The sequence below is a fragment of the Rhinolophus hipposideros genome (genome assembly GCF_964194185.1).
Source record: "Rhinolophus hipposideros genome assembly, chromosome: 8".
In the NCBI taxonomy this organism is placed as follows: Eukaryota; Metazoa; Chordata; class Mammalia; order Chiroptera; family Rhinolophidae; genus Rhinolophus; species Rhinolophus hipposideros.
Genome location: NC_138054.1, coordinates 57,927,739 through 57,951,890, shown reverse-complemented (window position 1 = coordinate 57,951,890; position 24,152 = coordinate 57,927,739). Strand labels below are relative to the sequence as shown.

The 24,152-nt window shown below is 56.0% G+C and overlaps 1 protein-coding gene across 5 annotated transcripts; it reads left to right on the top strand.

Annotated features, from left to right (window-relative positions):
- The first annotated feature begins 1,366 nt into the window (after positions 1-1,366).
- Positions 1,367-24,152, top strand: PODN (podocan). Of its 5 annotated transcripts, none has more exons than XM_081056791.1 (11): positions 1,367-1,497; positions 7,942-8,258; positions 9,589-9,682; positions 11,008-11,072; positions 12,690-12,799; positions 13,939-14,095; positions 14,403-14,518; positions 15,082-15,739; positions 19,472-19,620; positions 20,491-20,699; positions 23,160-24,152. In XM_081056791.1, exons 2-10 carry the CDS (start codon positions 7,947-7,949, stop codon positions 20,666-20,668), a joined length of 1,839 nt encoding a protein of 612 aa, XP_080912917.1. In that variant the 5' UTR covers positions 1,367-1,497; positions 7,942-7,946; the 3' UTR covers positions 20,669-20,699; positions 23,160-24,152. The 5 variants fall into 5 exon arrangements, with proteins under 5 accessions (XP_080912917.1, XP_080912920.1, XP_080912918.1 ...); XM_081056794.1 differs by having other exon boundaries at positions 23,802-24,151; XM_081056792.1 differs by having other exon boundaries at positions 23,218-24,151.

The window sequence follows — 24,152 nt, the reverse complement described above, 5'->3', positions numbered from 1 at the left end:
TCTGTGAATCATACCAACTCATAAGTTTGAGCTTCGAGAGAACTAGAATATGAAGCCAAAGAAGGCAAAATATTTCCCCTTTCCAGTCTTGCTAAGTTCTTGAGTATACTGATAGAATAGAAACGGACAGTCCTAGGTTCAAATGCAGGCTCTGCACTTGGCTGATCAAGTCACCTGCCTGTTTCCATCATGGAATGAACTTAGGCTGTGGGGAATGGTAAGCCTGACCATTTTACTTAGTTACTCAATCACTTATCCTTTCTAAGCCTGTCTCCTTACCAGTGAATGGGGGTAAATGCTATTTTTGCAGGATTGTGAAGATTAAAGAGTAATGCATGTGGTACAATCAGGATGCAGCAGCAGAAGGCAGTGAAAGGTCTAGAGTCTTTACATAAGCCTTTCATTTATTCATTCATTCAGGGCCTTGGCAATTTATTGAGCAAGTGGTTCCAAATTTGAGTTATTTCTTCTCCCTCTCTAGCAGGAGGGCAGCCAGGTAAGGTAGCTGTGGGTACCCTGCCCACAGGCCAGAGCAGGTATGAGGGGAGAGCCTTGTTAGGCAGCAGAGGTGCCAAGCACCATCTAAACCCAGCCCCACCGCATTCAACCGCCAAAGCCCCTGGCGCCAAACAGTGTTGCTTCAGCTGCTAATAGTTAATGCTCCTTGACTTGGGAACGTTTTCAGCTCCTGAGAGCAACACGGTGCCACGAGGGCTCACTCCTCACCTCCCTTGTCTTCCTGCGACTGGGATCCACATGCACCCTACTCCTAGGCCAATTGACCATCCTTCAAGGCTCACCGGGCTGTGGGCTCAGGGCCAACGTTGGGGTAGGGGTTGGGGAGGGCGGGGGACTTTTCCGGGAAGGGGCCCAGCAGGGTCTTGGCTGGCGGCCCTGTAAGCCACGGTCCAGGACCCCAGGGTGGGAGAGTGAACGGAAAGGTACTCGTGCTTGGAGCTGTAAAATCCTCTGTCATGAGGAAAAAACAGCACAGACGCACTTGATAGAAGGGGCTCTCTCCCCGGCCCTCCATTCAGGTGCTGGGGCCTAAAGGGGGTCCAGTTCCACTGCGGAAGGCTAGGAACTAGGAAGCGTTGCAGGCTAGACACCCCGCCTTTCCAGTCTCCTAGGGGTGGGGGCGTGGTACGGCAGCCCCGCCGGGGCCAAGACGGGGAGAGGGGTCGGTGCAGAGGCTCAGCCTCCCCGGGAAGTGGGACCTGGCCAAGTCCAACGTGGGGAGGGGGCACGCCCTCCCCTCCGCGCCTGTGAGGACCCTCCTCGCGTGTCCGGAGGCCAGCGTCCAGCAGATGCACGCGGGTGGGGGTGGGGGGTGCGGGGGCGGGGGAGAGGCGGGGAGGAGAAAAGCCACAACAAAACTTGCGTAGCCGAGCGCACTGCTCGACTTGAATGGAAGGAGCCCGCGCCCGCGGAGCGCAGCGGAGACTCGGGAGGGCGCGTTTCGCCGGGGGGGCGCGGCGCGGCGCGGGGGCGCAGCAGGTACTGGGCGCGGGCGGCCGGTTGGGCCGAGGGGTCGGGGCTGCGCCAGGGCAGCGGACTCGGACTTCCCGCCTAGTGCGGACGGCCGAGCAGCTGCCCCGGGAGGGGCCGCCGCATCTTGCCCCTCGGCTGGAGCCCTGCGCCGGTGGCACGCCGGGGAGCTCACCCTCAGGGGTGCGACCCCCTCAGCGACCCGGACCTGGCAGGGGCCTTTCCTCCTCTCTGGCCAGGGGCTGGCCGCAGCCCCCGGGCCCCTCCCACTGCGCACATCTGGAAAGAATTTGAAGGCGAATGGGAGGGGGGAAGTGGAAGGACGCCGGCGGGCGACGCGGAATGTGGGGGTCAGGTGGAACTGGGGAGGGGCGTGGACCCCTGTACCCAGAGCCCGGGCGCAGATTATGTCCACGTCACTCGTCCCCGCTAGTCCACACTTCGACCTCTTTACAGACAGAGAGACTGAGGCCTAGAGAGGGGCAGAGCCCTGTCCCTAGGACGCGCGGACAGGTGAGGCAGAGCCCGCGCGTCCACGGAGCTGACCCAGCCCAGCGCCGCGCACTCGCGGAGCCAGAGCCCTCAGCTGCCGGCCTGCCGGCCATCTGTCAGCCTTCGCGACTGCCCCCCGGTTGGGACAGCTGGACTGAGGAGGGGTCGGGGTGGGGCGACGAGGAGAGTGGGCAGAGGGGTGGGCGCCCTCCCGCTAAAGCGGCGGGAGCCCGGGCTTGTAGGTCCTTGAACTGTCAGCCCGGCCTGGGGCGGAGACCAGATTGCGGCCTTAGAATACCTGATGCGCAGTCAGGTGGAGGAGTGGCGGCGCCGGGCTCCTGGCAGCCCCTGAGGCTGGGGGTGGGGGGCCAGACGGGAGACGGCACAGGCGTGCGGGCGGCGCTGACCGTCCCAGTCCCGGAGGCACAGGGATGCGCGTCCGGCGCTGGGAGTTCACTAGGGAACTTTAGGGGCCCACGCACTCCGAGCATCAGCCCTTGGACTTTGACAGGCCAGGGAAAGTGAAGCTGTGGTCCGCCGGCTCCAACAGGCACCACTGGTGTGAACAGGGAGAACCTGGGTGGTCTTGTCCCCTTTTAGGGCCCAGAGCCCAGGCTACTCTAGCCTGGAGTGCAAGTTCAGAAATGTCAGATTCACATGAGTTCTCATGAGATCTGTGGGAGCATACTTTGTCCCTTTTATATGAATCTTGGCTAGGGGGTGACTAATAGTGGCACCTCCAGGCCTGGTACATGAGAGCTCTGACTATGACGTGCCTGGAACCCTTGCTATCTCCCTGTCACCAACACCTTAGCATGGTGGCTGATGCCCTTGGAGACGCGGACCTTCATCCCCTTTACCCTTCCTTCAACCCACCTCCCTCCTCCCACCCCACTTTGCCCATGCCCTTCCCCCTGCCTCGAGTGCCTTTCCTCCCTTTTGTCCACCTGGAGAATGTCTCCTCAGCCTCTGAAACCAATTTAAGGCTCTGCGCAGAAGTCAGAAGACACAAATTCTAGTCCTGGCCTTGCCTTTAACATACTAATCTGTAAATGGAGGGAGTCAGACCAGATAATGTTGCAGACCTGTTCCAACTCTGCCTTTCACAAATTCATTCCTTCATTCAACAAACATGTTCTGAGCACCCACTCCACGCCTGGGGAGTCAGCGAGGCTCAGCTGAGACTTGAAGGGATGCAGTGGGCAGGGGTGCAAAGGGAGCTCCGAGGAACTCCCTACCCCAGCCAAAGGGGCAGGAGTGGCTTCACTGAGCAGGGGCATTTGAGTAGGAGTTTGCTGGGGGCATGGGTAGTGATGGGAGCTCCGTGTGCTTGAGTTTCCTCATCTGAAAAGTAGGAAGTCGAAGTCTTAGTCTTGAGATTGCTGTTAGAGTCTATCAGATGCGGTTGTTCTGGGTTCAGCACAGAGGAGGTGATCAGCGAGTATTTACTGAATTTGAATGGAGGAGAAAGATGGTGCTGGGAATGGAGGATCTGCCTCCTGATTTGGGCCTTCCTTCCCCTTCTTCTAGTCCTGTCTTAATCCCACACTTCAACCCTTCAGGGTGTTGAGATTTGGTTCCCTGACGTGGGCAGCGGTCCCAGGTACTTCCTCAGTAACAGTAACCTCACGTGTGCACATCCCACTTGCTGGGTGCTAGCATCAGCTGGGCATGTCGTTTCGTTTAATCCTCACGAGGAGCCCTCATCTCCATTGCCCAAACGAGTCAACAGAGGCTCAGAGCACTGAAGTGACTCGCTGAGGCTCACACAGCAGTCAGGATTGGAACCCAGATATTTCCAGGCTAAAGGTCTCCAGCTGCCCCTCTTGCCGGGCATTTGCTTTCCCAAAGGTGTGAGTTGTTCTTCTCTAGGGGGACTCCTCACTCGGGATTTCCAGGGACCAGGGGGCTGCTGTGTCCTCTGTTCTTCCACACATACAGCTCCTACATGGCTAGGCACATAGAATGGGCCTTGGGGGATTATGTGGTTCCACATTCTTAGAACAACAACAGAAAAAGGAGACTCAGATAGGTCAGTGAGGTGGCCAAGGTCACACAGCAAAGCAGGCGGTGGAGCTGCCCAGGATCCCAAGGTCCTAAGGGTGGCTGCTCAAGCTGGGAGGAGAAGAAGGTGGCACCGGGGTCACCTTTCTGAGCCCTTTGTGTTATTCCTCCTTCTCCCTTGAATCCAGCTCCTCCTCCCCATCCCTGCAGCCCAGCACCGCCCTCCCTGCCCAGACCAGGCTTATTATTGCCTGCACCCACTGGTCCATAAACCTGCTTAAGCCAGACTCCTGCTCTTCAATAGCTCTTCATCTCCCCAAAGATAAGGGTCATGCTCCCTAACCTGGCTTTCAAGTCCCTTCTTCACCTGGACTGTGGCCACTGCCTACTTGCATCAAGCCCAGTCCCCAACCTTCACCAGACACTGTAGTGAGCTTTGTAGAGGTCCCAAGCCTTTGCACATGCTGACCCCTTGCTTGTATCACCCTTTCTCTTTTGCCTGATACCGTAGTCATCCTTCATGGTTAGATTAAGGCATCACTTCTTCTGGGAAGCCTTCAGGCACAGTTAGTCCTCCTCTGGTTTCCTTTGGACTGTAGCTTTCCTTTATCATACTCTGATGACACTGGGATTATAATACTCAATTCGCATATAATGTCCAATAAAAATATAATGTAAGCCATGAATGCAATTTATACGTAATGTTCAACAGAATGCAATTCACACATCATGTCCAATAGAAATACGGTGTGAGCCACAAATGCAAGCCACATATATAATGTAAAATGTTCTAGAAGCCACATTAAAAAAAAGTAAAAAGAAACAGATAAAATTAATTTAAATAATTCATTTAACTCAAAAGATCCAAAATACTATCATGTAATCAATATAAAATTAAATGAGCTATTTTATGAGATATCATTAGTATAATAATGAGATACTTTACATTTCTTTTTTGTACTGTCTTTGAAACCCAAACACTACATCTTACACTTACAGTACCTCTCAATTTAGACTAGCCACATTTCAAGTGCTCAGTAGCCAGCCACACGTGGCCACCACATTGGACAGACCAGGTGTGAGCTTCTTAATGGCAAGAGCCCGACCTGAGTGGCCTATGTCCTCAGTGCCCACCTGTGCTTTGCGTTAACCATAGCACTGCGGTTAAGACCTGGGCCGGGAGCTCGGCTCTGCCATTTAATAGCGGTGTTATATTGGCCAATCCCGCTGGGCCTCAGCTCCCTCATCTGTAAAGTAGTGATAACATTTTCAGTATAGATCATAATGTTAAAATAAATATTTTTACAGATACAGTTTACAGATATAAAACTGAAGGTGAAGGAGGAAAAATAGCTGGTCCAGTGAGTGCACAGGGTATGTAGAAAGGATCCTTCTGCCTTGATTGAATTTGGGGTCTGGGCCCACATGCCCCCTCCCAGAGTGCTGACGTGCAGTGGGGTCAGACTAATCATGCTGGGGGCTCCGGTGGCTGAAGTCTGTTGCGCTTGCTCGGGGTTATAATGTGCCATTGGAATGATGGTCTGTAGACTGGCTGAGGATTTATTGCCCATTTGCTCAGGGGATGGGGGCAGCCGGGGTCTGGTAGGGTGGGCATAGGGCCAGGGTGCTGCCAACTGATCCCAGAACCCGGGACTATATGTGGCGGGCTCCCTGGTTCCCTACCAGGCCAGGGCTGAGGCCCGAGTCTGCTTAGGCCTAGAGGACCTGGAGGGTCAAGCAAGCCTGGCTATTGCCCCTCTTCTCTCTCCTCACACCTTTCCCTCTGGGGCCTTGTGCCCCTTCTGTAGGGCTCATCCAGTCTGGGGACAGTGGTTATTATGCTGGGGTCTGCTGCCCCCTCCAGACTGATAGCAGGGAACTTATGCATCGCACCTGTATCCCCCATGAGGCTAGGGACAGATGGGGCCTTACCTCAGAGAGCTGGCGGAGCCAAGGAGTGAGGCAAAGTGGTATCTGAAATGCTGCAGCAGCCTCAGGGTAGCAGGAATTCCCAGGAGGCGAGAGTCTGCAAATCTTCTGGCAGGAGAGGGGTCTGGGGCTGGACCAAAACCCACAAGCAGAATCTAGACAAGGGAAAGGGAAGAAGCAGGGGCTTTTGGAGTGGGCCGTGGCGTGGCGGGGATGTGAACGAGGCCCGCAGGTCAGACACTAGTGGTGGGAAGAGCTAACATTTCCTGAGCATTTCCTGTGTGCAGTTCATGGCTCTCGCAGTTTCCCCATTAGGACAGCCCTGTTACCACCCCATGGATGGGTGAGGAAGCTGCGGTGTAGAGGGGGACAACATTTGCCTAAAGTCTCACAGCCGATAAGAGCCAGGGCTGAGCTTGCAGCCCCGGCTGTCTAGCTCCAGAGCCTGCTGCCTTCTCAATCAGGTAGCAACACCATCGTCCTCGTCAAGCTCTCAGCTTACCCAGCCCTCCCAGGCGCAGCACCTCGTCAGATCCTTCGAATGGCTCTGTGGGTTGTGCTTCCCAATCTAATGTCACCAGGCCTGGATACTTGCCAGTAGTTGCGTTCAAATGATAGCTGCGCCTGTCACCTAATAGGTGCCAAATGCTTTGGTCTGCTACCTTGAGAACTCCTCACAGAAGTGAGTGCAGATGTATTATCTGGAAGATGAGGAAACCGAGCCTCAGAGAGGAACAGAGCTGCTAAGTGGCGGAGGGTAACTTGACTGGGGGTCTGGGGGACTCCAGAGTCAGTGGACCTGAGCTACCACCTGTCATAACTTATTATACCCCAGAGATGTTTTCTGAGTGAGTTCCTGAAAAGAGAACTCCAGGGACCAGTCCAGAGCCAAGCCTGGCCCATGGGCTGCTGGGTCTATGGAACCCCAATGTCTTCCTCAATGGCCTGAAGCCATCCCCTGTACCCCACTCCCTGCTGCCACGGGGGACCATGCTGGGGAGTGGTCTCCTGCAGGTGCCAGCGGTCATGTGAGCACAGCAGGCCCTGCTGCGGGCAGCAGAGAGTATAAACCCCGGGAACAAAACTTGGGCGGTCCTGGGGCAGCAGTAGCTCCATTCACTGATGCCTACTCGGTTCCCGGCTCTGGGCTGGGCCTCCACCTAGACACAAAGAGTGAGTGGCTCATAGCCCTGTGTGGGAGAGAGACACTCCACGTGTTCATGCCAACTCATGCCAAGCCCTGGGGGAAGGAGGATGGGGAGGTGGCACTGGGGTCACCATTGGCACTGGGAGGTGGCACTGGAAGTTTTCCACAGTAACGGAGAGCACTGGGGCATCTCAGAGTCTTTCCAGAGGACACAATGCTGGAACTGGTTCTTGGAGAAGTTGTTAATTACACAGGAGAGGGGGACGGTATTCCAGGCAGAGGGAACAGCATAGGCAAAGGCCTGCAGGGAGGCACTAGTAAATAGACCTGTGTAACTGGGGCAGGTGGGTGGGGGAGCTGGAAGAGAGGCAGGGCCAAGTCCTGAAGATCCTAGAACGGCACGCTAAAGAGCTGGGATGCACTCTGCTGGCGCTGGCTCACCATGGCTACGGAGGCTGGAGGAGGGACAAGGCCTCCCAACACTGCCTGTTCCAGGGCAGCGAGAGCTCAGCAAAGTCCAGGCCAAGCCCTGCACGTCACAGTTCTTCCTGGGCCTCAGCTTCCCCTTCTGTGAAGTGGGGGTACAGATTCCTTGGGGCCAGTCCTGATGAGGGTTGTGGGAGGTTTCGCAGCCCTGCCTAAAGACAGAGCTTCACTTTACCCCCACGTCTCCAAAGGGCAGCCCTGATGGCGCGGCTGGTGAGAGGAGGGCGGCAGTCAGCAGGTCAATGCATGCTGAGGACGGGGTGCAGACTGGGCTATGCGTGGCGCCCAGGAGGGCCCCATTGTGACTTTTGCGGGCCCTAGCCTGGTGCCTAACCGTTAAGTCAGGCTAAGTCAGCCCAGGTGCCAAGGTGGGTCTGACTCCATCCCTCCTGCAGGCACCATGGCCCGGAGTAAAGCGCTGCTGCTCCTGCTGCTGTTGCCATCGCAGCTGCAGCTGGGACCAGCGCTCGCGGTTAGGGCGCCTGTGTTTGGCCGAAATGGCGCCCACAGCCTGAGCCCTGAAGAGAATGAATTTGTGGAGGAGGGGCCTGTGCTGGTCCTGAGCCCTGAGCAGCCGGGGCCTGGCCTGGCCACCATCAACTGCCCCCGAGACTGCGCCTGCTCCCAGGAGGGTGTCGTGGACTGTGGTGGCATTGACCTGCGCGAGTTCCCAGGGGACCTGCCTGAGCACACCAACCACCTGTCCCTGCAGGTGAGGCCAGCTTTGCACCAACGGTCACAGGGGCTGCCCCACACTCGCAGCTCCTGTCCCAGAACCCCCACAGTCACAGCTTCCTGCTTACCCAGAACCCCCAGACATAGGGTACAGGTCAGGTCAGACAGGAGGATCTGACTCCACCGTGAGGCGTTCCCACTCTGATCAGTGTCCTGGTCACTGAGCACCATGATATAATCTGCTTTGTTTCACTGGCAACAGTCTGGGTTGAGGCCCATAAGCTAACTCAGTCCCTGTCTGAAAATGGACACAGACCCGCCTAGCAGCTAACCCTCTGAATAGATAGTCAGGGCACCTCAGACACCATGACAGGCCAGGAAAACAAGAGCAAAATGGGCCCAATCGAGTGCTCTGGGGGCTCAGAGAACAGAGTGCTCTCCCCAGCTCAGGTACGGGAAGTGGGACACACTGTTCCAGACTGGGACTCTGGGAACACTGGCTCACTCGTGATCACTCTTGTGTGGCCTGTTAGCCCTGAGGGAGAGGAAGGTGCTGTTACATCTATTTCCAAAGGAGAGAAGGTCCAGTGAAGGAAAGTGGCTCACCCTCCCCGCCCCCCAGTCTGGGCAGGCAGGTGGTGGGAGCCCAAGGCCAGGGTAGACTATGCGGGAAAGGGACAAGTTGACAATAGCACTTATTGTTGGTTCATTCACTCACTCATCCATTCAGAGAATATCTCCTGAGTACCTGCTCTCCACCTTTGGTCCTGTGTGCAGAGCTGGGCACGTAGGGAGGACACGGACATGCCCTGGCCTTGCGGTGCTCACAGTCTGTGGGGGGAGGCAGACACCTAAACAGGTAGAGATAACAGATGGAGATAGAAGGACTAGTTGTGAGGCCTGGAGCAGCTGCTAATCCAGCTCCCAGTCCAAGCCAGGGAGGCTTCTGGAGGAGATGGTACCTAACCCAGGTTTTAAAGTGTTCCAAGGGTTATGGGGAACACACAGCTGAGAAACGGAATCAAAGGTGGTTTCTGGCTTAGGGTGGAGAGAATGGGCTGGGGACACTTGACCCCAAGTTGGACATGCAGGGAGCAGGACTGGAGGGGAAACGGTACTCCGTTTGCACTGCCTGTGGACTGTGTGTGTGGGCTCTTAGAAGGTGGAACCCCCAAGTCTGCTGTGGTCATGACTGGGCCCACCCAGATGGGCCTTGCCTAGAGCCAGCACCCAGGGTCTGTGTACTACAGGGGAGAAGTCCAAAGGGGGTGTCCAACAGAGGGAATGGTTCCTGGGACTCGGGCTGAGGATGGGGGCGGGCCTACCCCCCGTGCTGCCCCCTCACCGCCCTCTCCCTCCATCCCCAGAACAACCAGCTGGAGAAGATCCACCCCCAGGAGCTCTCCAGGCTGCATCAGCTGGAGACTCTGAACCTTCAGAACAACCGCCTGACTTCCCGAGGTGAGGGATCACCCAGAGCCGGGGGTGGGACCACCAGGCGGGGAATTCAGTGTCCCTGGGGAGAGCCCTCCCCCTCCCCCCCTTCCCCCCCGCCGCCGTGGACCCCAGGATGTAGAAAAGAGCAGGTCTGGACTGGGCTGGCAATGGTCCCTGCTCCCCGTGATTGCCTAAAAGCCACCCGGGGGCGTCTCTGAGACCTGAGGGTTGGCTCAGGGGAGGAGCTGCAGAGACCTCTGTTGTAGATTCCTCAGTTCACAGAAGCTCTTTAGAATCAAAGGGTTGGAGAGTCCTCGAGTTTTAAAAAGTGATTTTTTTTCTGATGATGAAAGTAATTTTGATTATAGAAAAATTGGAAATACAGAAAGGAAAATAGAAAATAAAAACCGTCATAATTCTGCCACCTGGGAGTTCATTACTGTTGACATTTTGGTATATTTCTATTTTTTTAAAAAGCAGCTTTGCTGAGGTATAATTTGTATACCGTAAGATTTATCCAATTTAAAGGTACAATTTGATGAGTTGTAGTAATTTATATAGTTGTACAACCGTCATTACAATCCAATCCAGTCTTTTTTGTGTTTTTTAATTCCCAGCTGAATTTATAGTATAGGTATTCTACTATATGACTGTAAGTGCTTTGTTTTTCTCAGCAGTTAGCTCAGCAGCATTTCTCAGGTTGCTAAAACTCCCCGTGGCCGCCATGTTACATAACAGCAATAGCGGGGTATTCCATGGAGGGATGCTGCACAGTTTATGTAACTGTTCCCTCTCATTAGATAGTTGGGTGAGTCCCAGCATCTGAGGGTCTGGGAGCCTGGAACCGAGTGTCATAGGCCATCATCAGGACTGGAGAAGGGCCCGCCTGGCAGGGCTCCCAGTGACAGCCAAGTCCTGACACTATATATGGCAGGGGCGGGCCAGATGGTGGGAGGCCTAAAGGCTGCAGCCTGGCCTTGCCATGGGGTCAGGTATGACCCTTTGGGGCTGCCTCCAGGAGAACACACCTTCCTGGCAGAGAAAAGTGAGGCTGAGTCCTCTGTCCCATGGCCTGACCTTATGGGGATCCATTCACCAGGTGGCCCAGGTGAAGGAACAGTCATCCCTCAGTGGACACTTCCCATCTGCTCCTCTGAGTGTGGGCCCCATGAACAAGGGGCTGGGCTGGCATGTTGGGGCTGGCTGGGAAGGGAGCAGAGCCACACCTGCCTCAGGCAGTGGCCTCCCCAATCCTGGCAAGTGGGGTGGGCTTGGGGGGATTGGTACTAGTGTGCTCCCCTGTAGCGTCTCCTTCATCCAGGGCTCTGACCGATGCCTGTCCTTTGAAGGGCTCCCGGAGGAGGCATTTGAGCATCTGACCAACCTCAATTACCTGTACCTGGCCAATAACAAGGTGAGGGGCCTGCAGCAGGGTGGAGGTGTGCTGCCCTAGCCCCCTGGTATCGGGGGATGAGCTCAGGGGACTTTCACAGGGCCTGTTCTGGGCTGGCCCATTGCTGCTCAGACATGGTCCAGATCCCACACCTTAACCCAGGGCATCAGAGTGGTCAGTGAAGACAGAGGTCAAGGCTTAGAGGAGTGGAGGGGAGGGGGTGCTTTCAGGGCTTCCTGGAGGAGATGGCATTTGAAGGGTCTTGAAAGGTAACAGGATTTCAGGCAGGGGTCCCAAGGCAGAGGGCACTACATAGAAGGAACAGCAAGCGAAAAGGCACAAACACACTCAACCTCAAAATATTTATTGGGCATGCCCCAGGGCTCTGTCCTGGGCCCTTCATTCTGCACTCTTTGGAGATGACCCAGTCCCTCCCTGGAAGAGTGCATCTACATCGTGGCCACGTCCAGTGGCATTCTCCAGTCTCTTCCACTCCTCCCACTTGAGTCTCAAAGATCTGCCTTACTCCTGGATGTCTCCCCTAGATGTCCAATGGACGTAGAACTACTGCTTCCCACCCACAGCGCTCAATCCTCCTGCTGTCTCTCCATCTATGTAAAGGGCATCTCCAATCGCTTAGAGCATCGCTGGTCTGAGGGCAAACCCAGGAGTGTTTCGCTCGCCACATCCAGTCCTACTGCAAACCCTCAAGCCCCGGACGGAGGTCCACCATCCCACACCTGGGTGCCCCTGCTTCCTCATTTGCTGCCCCTTCTTCTCAGAACATACAGAGTGACCTTTAAAAATCATGCCCCACGTCTCCCCTACATCCCCCCTCCGTGTTTAAAACCATCCTATGGCTTTGCCTTCGGTCCAGAATGAAAGCCAAACTTCTCCCCGTGTCGTGCAGGCCTCTCTTAACACGTTCCCCCCGCTTGCTCCCTCTCGCTCCACTCCAGCCCCCACATCTCACAAACCCCCATGCCTGGCACACACTCACTACTCCTGCTGCTGTGGGTGCTCTCCCTTTAGATGGCGTTTGTGGTGCCATCATGCCTTAAGTGTCACCGGTTCCCTGAGCCCCTAACCCAGTCATTCTCTGTCTTCAGCCTGTTTGAATTCCCTGCATAACAGTGATCACATCAGATACTGTTATTCCTTGTTTATTACTTTCTCCACGAGGATGTAAGCTTGGGCGGGGCAGGGGGTACTTCTCTGTTTTGTTCCCCAGGACTTGCCCAGCGAGCTTCTGGAACTGTGCCTGGAATGTTGTAGACTCAGGCTTTACTGTTGCATGAATGAAGGGGGGACACTGTGGGCTGTATCTGGGGAAGCGAGCATGCTCACTATGGCTGGATAGACAGCCAGTGCTGGGACCGGTGAGGGGAGAGACCAGGAGGACAGGCAGGGCAGGGGACAGGCCCAGTGGGCTTTGAATGCAAAGCTCAGGGCTGTGGGAGCTACAGAAAATTCTGTTTTTGTGTTATCAGGGAAGTAGGACTAATTTCCATTTTAGAAAGATGACTGTGGTTACAGGGAGGATACAAATCAAAGGGGCCCAAATGAGTCAGAAGCAATGGCACTCAGCTGGCCTCTGCCCCTCCATTCGTCTTCCTACCCCAACTCTCCCCTTTCTAGCTGACCTTGGCACCCCGATTCCTGCCAAACACCCTGATCAGTGTGGACTTTGCTGCCAACTATCTCACCAAGATCTACGGGCTCACCTTTGGCCAGAAGCCAAACTTGAGGTCAGAGGTCAGAGGGGGATCCTGGGTTCTGGCTGGGGAAGTGGGAGGAGCTGAGGCAGAGGCTGCCACCCTGAGTGAGGCAGAGAGGGCCCAGACAAGCTCTGGAGGAGGGCCATGCCATGCAGTGTGGGCATGATGTCCATGCTCAGGGCTGTGCTGAAGGACGCCCAGGGGCTGCAGGGGCACAGGCTATGAAAGCTGACGCCTAAAGGATGAAGAGAAATAGGTCCAGGAGGCGAGGACAGAGTGTGATGTCTGAAGGGTTGTGGAAGCTGGGTAACGGTGCTTTCTGCCTTCCCCAGCCCCTGGGGAAAAAGCATCTTCCAACAGGCAGTGCTGTCCCTTACTGAGAGCAGCTTTGGGAAGAGTGAGGCCCAAGTGTGTGAGCTGGGCAGAGTGGTGCTGGGGTGGGGCTGTCTAACCCTGGTGCCATTTCTGTCCTTGAATCTGTCACCTCACTCAATTCTTTCCATCTTCCCTTGAAGTCAGGGTTGCTGTGTGTGGTTCCATCCCACAGATGAGAAGGCTGAGGCCCAAGAGAGGCATACAGCAAGAAGGAGCTGTATCTTTTATGCATTTCTTTTGTTCCTTGTCTTCTCTCCTTCTACTATGTTAGCTCCATGAGGGCAGGGTCTTGTTGGTTGTTTCCACTGCTACATCTCCAGAGTCTAGAACAGTCCTAACATGTAAGGGCACTCACTATATATTTGCTGAATGAATGAGGCGTCACCTCCTCTGAGCCAGACCCTGTGCTGGGCATCAGGGGTACTCCCCATCTTCAGAAAGTCCCACAAAGCCAGCTGTGTGGGGTTGACAGGCAGGGACTCCAGGGCTGTGACAGTCAGGGAGTGACTGAGAACCTTGAAGGGTATGGAGGAGCACAGACAGGGGGGTCAAGAAATCCTAATTCTGCCAGTAACTTGGTCCCCTCAGCTGTGTAGGTGGGTCCTTGGTCCCCTTCGCTGTATGGGGGAACTGCATGGGGTATCAGGTGGGGTCTGAGGTTCTTCAGAAGCGAAGAGGGTGTCCTGGGCCCCAGGACCAACCTGAACAAAGTTTGGAGGCCCACCAGGTGGGCTAGAGCTGGGGCTGGGGGCGGGGGAGCCTGGGTGGGTGAGGACCTGTGCCTTGTCCCCCAGGTCTGTGTACCTGCACAACAACAAGCTGGCGGACGCCGGGCTGCCGGACAACATGTTCAATGGTTCTAGCAATGTCGAGATCCTCATCCTGTCCAGCAACTTCCTGCGCCATGTACCCAAGCACCTGCCGCCGGCTCTCTACAAACTGCACCTCAAGGTTAGAGGGAGAGGGCAGAGAGGGGTACCCCCAGAGCAGGGACCCACAGTGGGGTACGAGCCCAGGCCCACATGGGCACAGTGGTGAGGCTGTGGGGCCTTGGGCATGTGTCAGAGGGCACAGCGTCTGCTGCAGAGAAGCAGGCAGATACCTGGGCACTTGGCCATCAGCCGCACACCTGGAATCCTCTAAGCCGGGGCCCACTCCCTGTGGCTTCCACAGACCCCTCTCCATACCTCCTTCCAAGACTCTGCCCTTGCCTCTTGGCTCTCCCTCACATTCCCTTTCCCACTGCCCCATCCCCCAGAACAACAAGCTGGAGAAGATCCCACCAGGTGCCTTCAGTGAGCTGAGCAACCTTCGGGAGCTGTACCTGCAGAACAACTACTTGACGGATGAGGGCCTGGACAATGAGACCTTCTGGTGAGCCCCTGCCTGAGCCTTGGGGGGACCAGGTGCCAGGGACGCTCCTCCCAGGGTCCCCCCAGTAGGCCATCTCACACACATCCCTCTCCCACCTGCCCTGGCCAGTTCCCTGGAGAAGGAACTTTGAGTCTCGTGCCTCTGCTGACACTTCCATGCCCGAGAACAAATGATGCATATGGATAAGGCCTGCCAAAATTCCAGTGAGGCAAGGAAGCATTTGCAGAGGCTGGCTTCTTGGTACAAAATAGAAATTCAGGCTTTCCTGGTGAAGGCAAATATATTTTCATTGTTTATAGGGCCCAGAGCAGCCACAAAAGGCCTTAAACAGTTGGTCTTCAAATAAAGCCCTAGTGCCGGAACCATGCTAGAGCCTTCCCACACCAATATCGTTGAATAACCCAATGAGAGCTTTGGAGAGGAAAGAGGTCCCCCAGTGAGCACTGGAAGAGCTGGGATGATTCAGAGGCAGGTCGCCTGCCACCTCCCTTGGGAATAATAGTGGAAACAAACGCCATGTGGACTCCTGCCAAACGTCCTAATTTCCCTCCCCTACCCCGCAGGAAGCTCTCCAGCCTGGAGTACCTGGATCTGTCCAGCAACAATCTGTCTCGGGTCCCAGCGGGGCTGCCACGCAGCCTGGTGTTGCTGCACCTGGAGAAGAACGCCATCCGGAGCGTGGATGCAGACGTGTTGACCCCCATCCGCAGCCTCGAGTACCTGCTGCTGCACAGCAACCAGCTGCGAGCGCACGGCATCCACCCCCGGGCCTTCCAGGGCCTCAAGCGGCTGCACACCGTGCACCTGTACAACAACGCGCTGGAGCGCGTGCCCGGCAGCCTGCCCCGCCGCGTGCGCACCCTCATGATCCTGCACAACCAGATCACTGGCATTGGCCGCGACGACTTCGCCACCACCTACTTCCTGGAGGAGCTCAACCTCAGCTACAATCGCATCACCAGCCCGCAGGTGCACCGCGACGCCTTCCGCAAGCTGCGCCTGCTGCGCTCGCTCGATCTATCGGGCAACCGACTGCACACGCTGCCGCCGGGGCTGCCCCGCAACGTGCACGTGCTGAAGGTCAAGCGCAATGAGCTGGCCGCCCTGGCCCGCGGGGCTCTGGCCGGCATGGCCCAGCTGCGTGAGCTCTACCTCACCGGCAACCGGCTGCGCAGCCGCGCGCTAGGCCCCCGCGCCTGGGCCGACCTCGCCCGCCTGCAGGTAAGGGGCGGGGCGGGGCCATGCCCCTGTGGAGTGCTGTGCTATGGCTGCCGGGAGCCCACCCGTCTGCTGGGCCCTGGTGAAGGGGGGGCAGGAGGGCTGGGCCATGAGGGAGGTACCTGCAGGGGAGGCTGCGCCTTGGGGTAGGGGGCTGGGCCATGTGGACGGTGGCTGGCAGAGGCGTGAGGGCAGAATACAGCTGGTATGGCCAGGCTGAGCTCGCCATCTGCAGGTACACGCTTGAGGAGGGCTGTGCGTGTAAGGGACGGTCATGGGTACAGGTAGGGGTTCCATGGTTCAGGAGGACTAGGCTAGAGTAGGGCCAGTTCAGGTGGCAGGAGAGTCAAGCTCACCCACTCTAAGGCACAGGAAGATGTGCCTAAAGAAGCCTGGGCTTGGGGGAGGGGAGGGCAGCAAGGCCCATGGTGTGGTCCGTGTAGGACTGGAGGTGTCCTCTGGAGGCATTCTGGGGCTGGCCAGTGTGTGCAGCTGCTGTGGACATGGTCAGAGTCAGGCAGGATGTCTGGCCACATGAATCGAGTTTCTTACAATGAAAGGGGTATTCAGTGAGGGATTGAAAGGGACTTTATTAGAGAAACCTGGGAGGCAGGGCCCAGGTGCTGCCAGGCCACTCTGCTGCCCTACCAGGACCACCAGGGATCCTCAGGGCCTCTGCCTTCCTGTCCTCTCTGCCCTGGATGTCCTCAGGGCTTGCTCCTCCGTCTTTCTCGGGGATCTGCTCAAGTGTCACCTCCTTGGGAGGTCTTCCCTCACCGCCTACCACCTTCCTCTGCTTTGTTTATAACCCTCATCCCTTCCGGACATTAGATCATCTGTTTGCTTGTTTGTTGCCTGCTCTTCCCACTAGAATAAAGGCAGGCATTTTAGTCTGTTGTGTTCACTCCTGGACTCAAGGCCCTGGCCTGGTAGGGGGAGCTCCTGGGGGGAGCTGTCAGGAGGGGGTATGTCTAAGTGTGTGTGTGTGTGTGTGTGTGTGTGTGTGTGTGTGTGTGTGTTTGGGGGGAGGCAGGAGGTGAGGCAGAGCCCTGAGGGTGGAGCCGGGTAGAGTTGGGGGAGGCAGCTGGCTCTGCAGGAGCAGTGTTAGCTGTGGTCTCTCCTCACCCAGACTGCCCTGCTGAAAGCCAGACACCAGGATCCAACCACCTGTGCTAGTCCCTCTTGGGTATACCTCAGGAACCTGTTCTCAAGGATCCCAAACCCCACTGTCCTCTCCTCTACCCCTGCTCCTCCTCCTGCACTTTCTAACTCACTGAAGGGGGCGACATCCACCCAGGTGCCCACGGAAAACCTGGAAGCTGTCCTTGACATCTCCTTTTCACACTGTCTGCCCTACAACGCCCATTGTTACCACACCCTGCCAGTTCTACCATCACATCTCAGTCTACTTCTCTCCATCTCTGTTACCCATATCCCCAGACAAGCCACCCCCATTTCTTGCCGGCACCCTACCTTCCTAGGACGTCTCCACCCTTGTACTCCATATGCAATCAGAGGGTATTTTGAAAAATAACACATGCTCAGCTTATGCTCCTGCCCAGAACCCTTCCATGGCTCCCCATGGCCCCTAGAACCCAAACTAGAATCCTTGCCATGGCCTTCAAGGCCTGCTCCGCTCCTGCTCCCAGAGGAGCATCTTATTTTCACAGGTACACTGAGCTTTGCTCATACTGGACCCTCTGCTGGAAGCACCTTTTCCACAAGGTGACACCTGCTCACTCATTCATTCCACAAGCCTTTATCAAGTCCCCACCATATGCAGACGCAGTTCTAGAACTGAGGACCTAGCAGGGAATAAGCCAGTTGGACGGTCACTACCCTCCTGGATTATACCTAGGACTTGGCTTAGGAGTTACCTCCTCCAGAAGCCACCAACGATGGGCAGGTTAAACGCCTTCCTGGGCCTGGGTGAGTTCATTCGGGGATAAAGTGTCCACTGTGGGGGATTCTTCCTCTCATTGTTGGGTCTTTCTACAAGCAGCAGCTGCTCCGCTGCATGAGAACCCCCACCTGTGCTGGCTGCCGTCAATGCCCCTGACCTGAGACTGTCAGGCTCCCATATCAGGGCCCCATTCGTCGGCTGTCATTGTCAGATTCTGTGTCTATCTCCCCTGCCAGCCTGGCTTCCTGAGGGTAGAGTCAGTGTCTTAGTGGATTCTATGTCTGCAGCTCAGAGGATGTATGGAATGGATGAGGAGGTGCTGGAGCTGTGTGGAGGGAACACAGTGGGGAACAGGGAGCCCTGTGGGTAGGTAGGCTCCCTATGGGGTGTGAAACGTGCTTCCCTTGAATGTTCCATCTGGATTCATGGCCCCCAGCTTCCTATTGTGAGCTGGACATGACTATCAAAGTAGCAGGCTCACACACACGTTTGTGTCTTTCCACAATTTAGACTCGGTTAGAAGAAAGCCATGGATCTAGTCCTACTGACTCGGTTTACCAAGGGCATTAACCAAGGCTCCGGCCAGAAGAGAGTCTCCAATAGTCTTAGTGGAACAGTTTCACACAAGAGGATCACACAGGTTTGTAAGCAATAGGGTTAGGCCAGGGAAACAGTCTTACGAAAGAAGGAGAGAGAGAGAGTCCAGTGTTCAGCGAGAGTCCCTACGGCACTGGGGTGTGTAGTGTCGGGCGTCAGGCCAGGCTGCTGAGCCGGTCAGGAGGCGAGGCTTCAAGGGCTCCGTCTGGACGAGTGCAGAAGCGGCTCTCAGCTCCTCAGCCGAGGCCTGAGCGAGGAGCTGTCATAGAGCTCTGACTTTATGCTCAAGACTGGGTGCGGCGCACCCATCTGCAGTCTGATAAAGTCTTTCAGATGGTCCCACTCCACCCTGAGTCTGGAGTTATCTGCTTAGGGCGTTCACTGGGTATGCCTTTCCCGTGATGCTCTGGTATGACTGTCCCTCTGTGATTGACAGAACTATCCGAATTATTAGAGTCCTTTTTGTGTTCGTAATTAATGCTCGACGTACTTCCTGACCCTGAGCCCCAGCTATCGGGGTGAGGAATGGAGATGATGGAATCCCACGCATAGCTGCACAGCTGTGTGTTGGGTGAGGGTGTGCTGACAGCCTGAGGGGCAGTGAGCTGGGTCCGTGAATGTCCAGGTCTACTGCCTGCTGCAGGTTTGTTCAGCTCCCTGGGAAAACCACCCCATTTTCCTGGTCTCCTGCTTCTTATAGACATGTGGTGAATCTGAGACTGATCAGCCCCGGGCCTGGCTGCCATGCCAGAGTCAATATCTGCCTTGCACGCTTGCTTCTGGCCCCTGCCCATATGACCCCCAAGGTCTCCAAATGAGCAGCCCCACCCATATGGTCCTTCAAACCCACCCTCCTCTGGGGCCAGTGGGGTGAGATTCCAAGGCTCGAGGAACCCTGGCCCCTGCCCTTCTGATGGGAAGTGACAGCTGTGTTAAGGAAGAAGGACTGTGATATCCAGACATCCTGGCTGTGAATCCAAGTGGGAAGGCAGAAGGAGCTGAGTAGGACAACAACAATTAGAACAAGGGTTTGGAGTCAGGCACAGCAGGTTCCAGCCTCGTACAGGCTGTGTGGTCTTGGCCAGATGTTTTAATCTCTTTGAGCCTCTGTTTCCCCTTATGGAAAATGGGGATAGTTATAGACCCCACCTCACAGGGTTATGGTAAGATTTAGATACATTGGGGAGTTGCAGGGGTCTTTGTTAAGTGCTTTGACTTCCTGGTCACCCCTGCAGCTGCTGGACATTGCCGGGAATCAGCTCACGGAGATCCCCGAGGGGCTCCCCGAGTCACTTGAGTACCTGTACCTGCAGAACAACAAGATTAGCACTGTGCCTGCCAATGCCTTTGACTCCACACCCAATCTCAAGGGCATCTTTCTCAGGTAGGAGGTCCCCTGTGGCCCTGAAGATGACCCCCTGGGAGACTCAGAAAACTCTCTGAGTCTCAGAGAGCGTAGGTGATGATGTGTCCACAGGCAGCCAGGCTGTGCCTGGAACTCCTCAGATAGAGGACAGCAGATGTTCACGTCCTGACTGGGCTCTGGCAGTTTAGAATGATTCAGGGGACCCAGCTCCCCAAGGAGATGAGGAGCTTCCATACAGCAGAGCCATGGTGGGTCTTCCTAGTATCCCCACCTGCCACCCCCTCAAATCAGAGAGAAGGAGACAGATCAGAGAAAGGCAGAATGCACACTCCCAGGGCCCAGAAGGCCCTAGGCTGGGTGACATTGGGGTAGATTATGACCTGAGCTTTGGCTTCTACAGGGTACTGAGGCACAGAGAGTTGAAGGGGCCTGAGATCAGAGCCCAGCCTCCGCCTTCCCACTGCCTATATGTCCCTGACCCAGCATGCCTCTGGCCTTGCCTGTGTGCCTCTTCATACCAGGCACTGGGGTGACCCCAAACTGACAGCTCAGGGGTCTCAGGCCTCAGGGTTAAATCCAGAGGGCAGCAATAGAAGTTACCCATGACCGCAACTCCCAAATAGTAGTGAGAGCATATGCAGAGGAAGCCTTCTCCTGGCTTTATGGATGGATCAGTGGCCCAAGGTCAGCCCCTACCCCGCAAAGTGTAGCCACACCGGATAGCTTGGACCCCCGTGATGCACGGTGCCCCCCACCCCCTGCTGTTTGTGCTTGCTGCACCATCTTCCTGGAGAGCCTGTTCCCTCCCCTTTTCCTTCTGGGGTGTGTAAGTGTAGGGACTCTGAGGGTTGGCCTCCCGGCACTGACCCCACGTGGGTCGCTGTACAGGTTTAACAAGCTGGCCGTGGGTTCTGTGGTGGAAAGTGCCTTCCGGAAACTGAAGCACCTGCAGGTCTTGGACATAGAAGGCAACTTTGAGTTTGGTGACGTTTCCAAAGACCGGGGCCAGTTGGAGGAGGAAGAGGACGACGAGGAGGAGGAAGATGAGGACGAGGAAAGGCGATAGTGCCCAGGTGAAGCGGATCTGACGGACAGAGGTGGGTGGTCTGCATGGAGGCACGTTCACCTCTCCTTACCAGCTTCCTGACCCAGTCTAGGGTCTTTCTGTCCATTCTTCCCCCATGTTCTTCCTTCATCCTTCCTTTTGCAAACCTATCAGAGCGCTTGGTATGTGCCAGGCCCTGGGTAGGAGGTTGGGTATAGCAGCAAGCCCATGGCAGGCCAGCCTATGCCAGGATATGCCAGGATTCTCTCCAGGGTGATGAGTGCCCTGATGGGACACGCAGGGGGTTGGGATGGTGGAAGCAGGGCATGCTGTGGGGCTCAGGCAGAGGCTACTGCTGCAGTCCAAGCCAGAGATGATGGGGGTGGGAGGTGAGGATGCAGACAAGCAGATGGGCATAAAAAGGGTTGGGGGGCATACTTAAGGGACAGAGAGTCCTACTGGACATAGGGTGAGGGAGAGACAAGGCCCTGGTCCAAACTTGGAATTCTGGGTGGATGAGAGAAAGAACAAGTTTGTTTAGGGGAATGTTGAGTTTGAGCGGCCTGGAAGACACTGGGGGAGCTGCCCAAGGATGGGTTGAATACATAGATCTGGGGTTCAGAAGTGAGGTCTGGGCTGGAGATGGGGACCTGGGCATTGTCAGCCTTGAAACAGCCACTGAGGCCATAGGAGGCCGGAGGTGCTCACCCAGCGAGAATGAGAAGGCAGTGGGAGGGGAACCTGTAGAGGGGGTAAGATGGCGAATCTGGAGAGGGAGGTAGGAAAACCACAGACAGTGCAAGACAGAGGGTGTTTACATATACATGTAACACAAGCACCTGCTGTATACACAGTGCACCAACACACATATACCCTTGCTCACATATATGTGTCTAAACATGCATACACACCCGAAAGCACACACTTACAGAACACACACTACACACATGCACACATTCACAGATGCAGAACATGTGCACACTTGCATGCACGTGAGTACATGTACACATGCATCCCCTTGCACACGGGCCCTTATGCACACACATGTGCACACACACGTGCACGTATGTTATGCACACGTACATGTTGTGCATACATGCACAAGCTTCTCCGGAAGTGAGGAGAATCAGCTTTGTCAGTGCTGCTGAGAGACTGATGGAGCTGAGCACTGCCAAGGGCCCTCTGCGTTTATCCACAAGGCAGTCACCCATGAGCGGTGGGGAGCAGCCTCAGGGGCGATGGCAGTGGAGAATGGCTGGAAAGGAGTACTCTCTCATGAAATTTGGCAGTGAAGAGATGAAAGAGATTGGTAGTGGGAAGCGGTGAGAAGTTCAGGCAGGGCTCAGTTCATGTTAGGCTTTTTTTAAGGAATAGAGCTGGTGTTTGAATGCTGATGGGGAAGGGCCCGTGTGGAGGGAGGAGTTAAAGATATAAGAGAGGAGAGCGGGGCATAGTGATCCTGTTGAAACAGCTGGAGGAACTGGCTTTGCCAGGAGGGTGAGTGCTTTTGCCACTGTGGCAGGAGGGACAGAGGACTGAGTAGCTGCAGTCACACACAGGTTAGTGGCTTGATGGCTGGACATAAGGTCATGTCAGCCAGATGCCTTCAGCCCCTGTTTTCTCTGTGCAGCAGATGGGGGTAGGTGTGGGAAAGATGAACGGTTGGATCCAACTATGGCTGGGTTTTGGGCCAGATGTGTGGGACAGGAGGGCGAGGAACAAGGAAAGTGAGTGTATGGGCAAGCATTTGTGCGGTGGTGGATCCCAGGACTTAGGCTGGGAAGGAAAGGAGGTGCAGATAGGAGGGATGGGTAGGCAGGGCCCCTGGAGATGGATGTTAGAGGGGGGAATGGTTGGGGGTGAGCCCTACAGGCGGGAGAGGTTTGGTTGGAGGGATATCAGGGTGAGCCAAGCTGGGGGTCCCAGGGTCAGGGTGTGGCCCACTGGGCCACTGTTAGGATGTTGAATTGAGGTAGGGCCTGGGATAGAGAGGAGCCTAGGGGTGTGAGGACCCCATTCGTGACCGACAGAGGGAGGTAGGAAGAAGAGTGTGCCTGGAGGCAGTTGTCCTAGCCTGGAGGGCAGTGCTTGTGAGTCACCTTCCTCTACTCCCGGGGTCCAGGGCAATGAAGATGAAGCCCCTTCTCTCCAGGCATTGTCCTCAGGCAGAGCCCAGGGTCAGCAACAGGGGTGACAGGCCATTCAGTGAGGGCTTGATGGACCTCACAAGGGGGGATGGCAGAACCCTGGGATAGGAGATTATCTGCCCCCTGTGGAAGACATTGCCAGGTCAGGTCAGTTTGAGCGGAGTCCTGCCAGAGGCCCGTGGAGTGGCCCGTGGCACCCAGAGGCTCGGTCGTCCACACCAGGCCTGCCCACATCAGCACGAGCACCTCCCAGTGGGCTCTCGCTGGCTCTGGGCTCCCAGGGCAAGTCCTCCTCCTCCCCACAGTCACCTGTCCCCCCAGAGCACCATCAAGGGGGTCCCCCAGTTCTGATCCACCTCTTCCAGGCAGGTCGTGGCTGCTGCGTCTACTGTGGCCTTCCTGACTCTCCCACGTGTTCTGCAGGATGATGGACCGCTGGACCCCTTTGTGTAGCACATGCCTGTGCCCTGTGAGCCCCCACTCTGTCACACTCACAAATACACCCCGCTCTGTACCCATGCCCCTCTGCCAACACAGGCCGAATAGTCTCCCATCCCACCCCTTCCTACAGTTTGTGCCACAGCCAGACATGCGGATTCCATGACACACCCATACACAGCCAGCTGCACGTCGCCACCAAAGGGTCCCACTCTCCGCCCCACCCCCACCCCCACTATCACTGCCTCTGAGTCACGCAGATTCGGGGAAGGGTCTGACCCCACTCTGGCATGCAGAGGCTCCTACTTCCTCCTCCATGGTCACACACACACACACACACACACACACACACACACACACACACACGTACGTCATGTGCAAACAGCCTTCCTCAGCCTATGCCACCCCAGCCAGAAGTGGCCAGAACAGCTCTCCGCCTGCCTGTCCGTCTGTCCGTCTGTTCTCCGGAGAAGACACAGTTATCTCCGAGCTCTCTGCGGCCAGGTGCCTGCTGCCCTATGGAACTCACAAAAGCTGGCTTTTGTTCCTTTCTCTACCTTTGGGGACAGGAACCTTCAGGACTGCTGCCCTGGCCCCTGCCAACCCTGCCCTCCACCTGCTGGGGGAGTCACACTCCCTGCCATGCCCTGGCTGGCCACAGGCACATCTTGGATGGGCAAGCCCCACTGATGCCAGAGGAAAAGCCTGAGATTGCCAGGAGCTTTGGGCAGGAGTGAGGAGAAAGGGCCCGACTCCACTGATGAGACACCATTTTTATTCTTTGGGCCTGTGGGGAGTTCTGAGTGTCTTTTTGTTTTTGTTTTATTTTTTAAGAAAAAGAATGATAAAGAACTCAAAGCTGATTTTTCTTGTTACAGAAAAACTAATATAAAAGCATTCGCCTTGTCTGGCCGCCCGTG

Coding starts and splice junctions, on each gene's coding strand:
- PODN (XM_081056791.1), top strand. CDS start 7,947: ATGGCCCGGAGTAAAGCGCTGCTGCTCCTGCTGCTGTTGCCATCGCAG. Junction 9,683..11,007: donor CAACCGCCTGACTTCCCGAG/GTGAGGGATCAC, acceptor TGTCCTTTGAAG/GGCTCCCGGAGGAGGCATTT. Junction 15,740..19,471: donor CCGACCTCGCCCGCCTGCAG/GTAAGGGGCGGG, acceptor TCACCCCTGCAG/CTGCTGGACATTGCCGGGAA.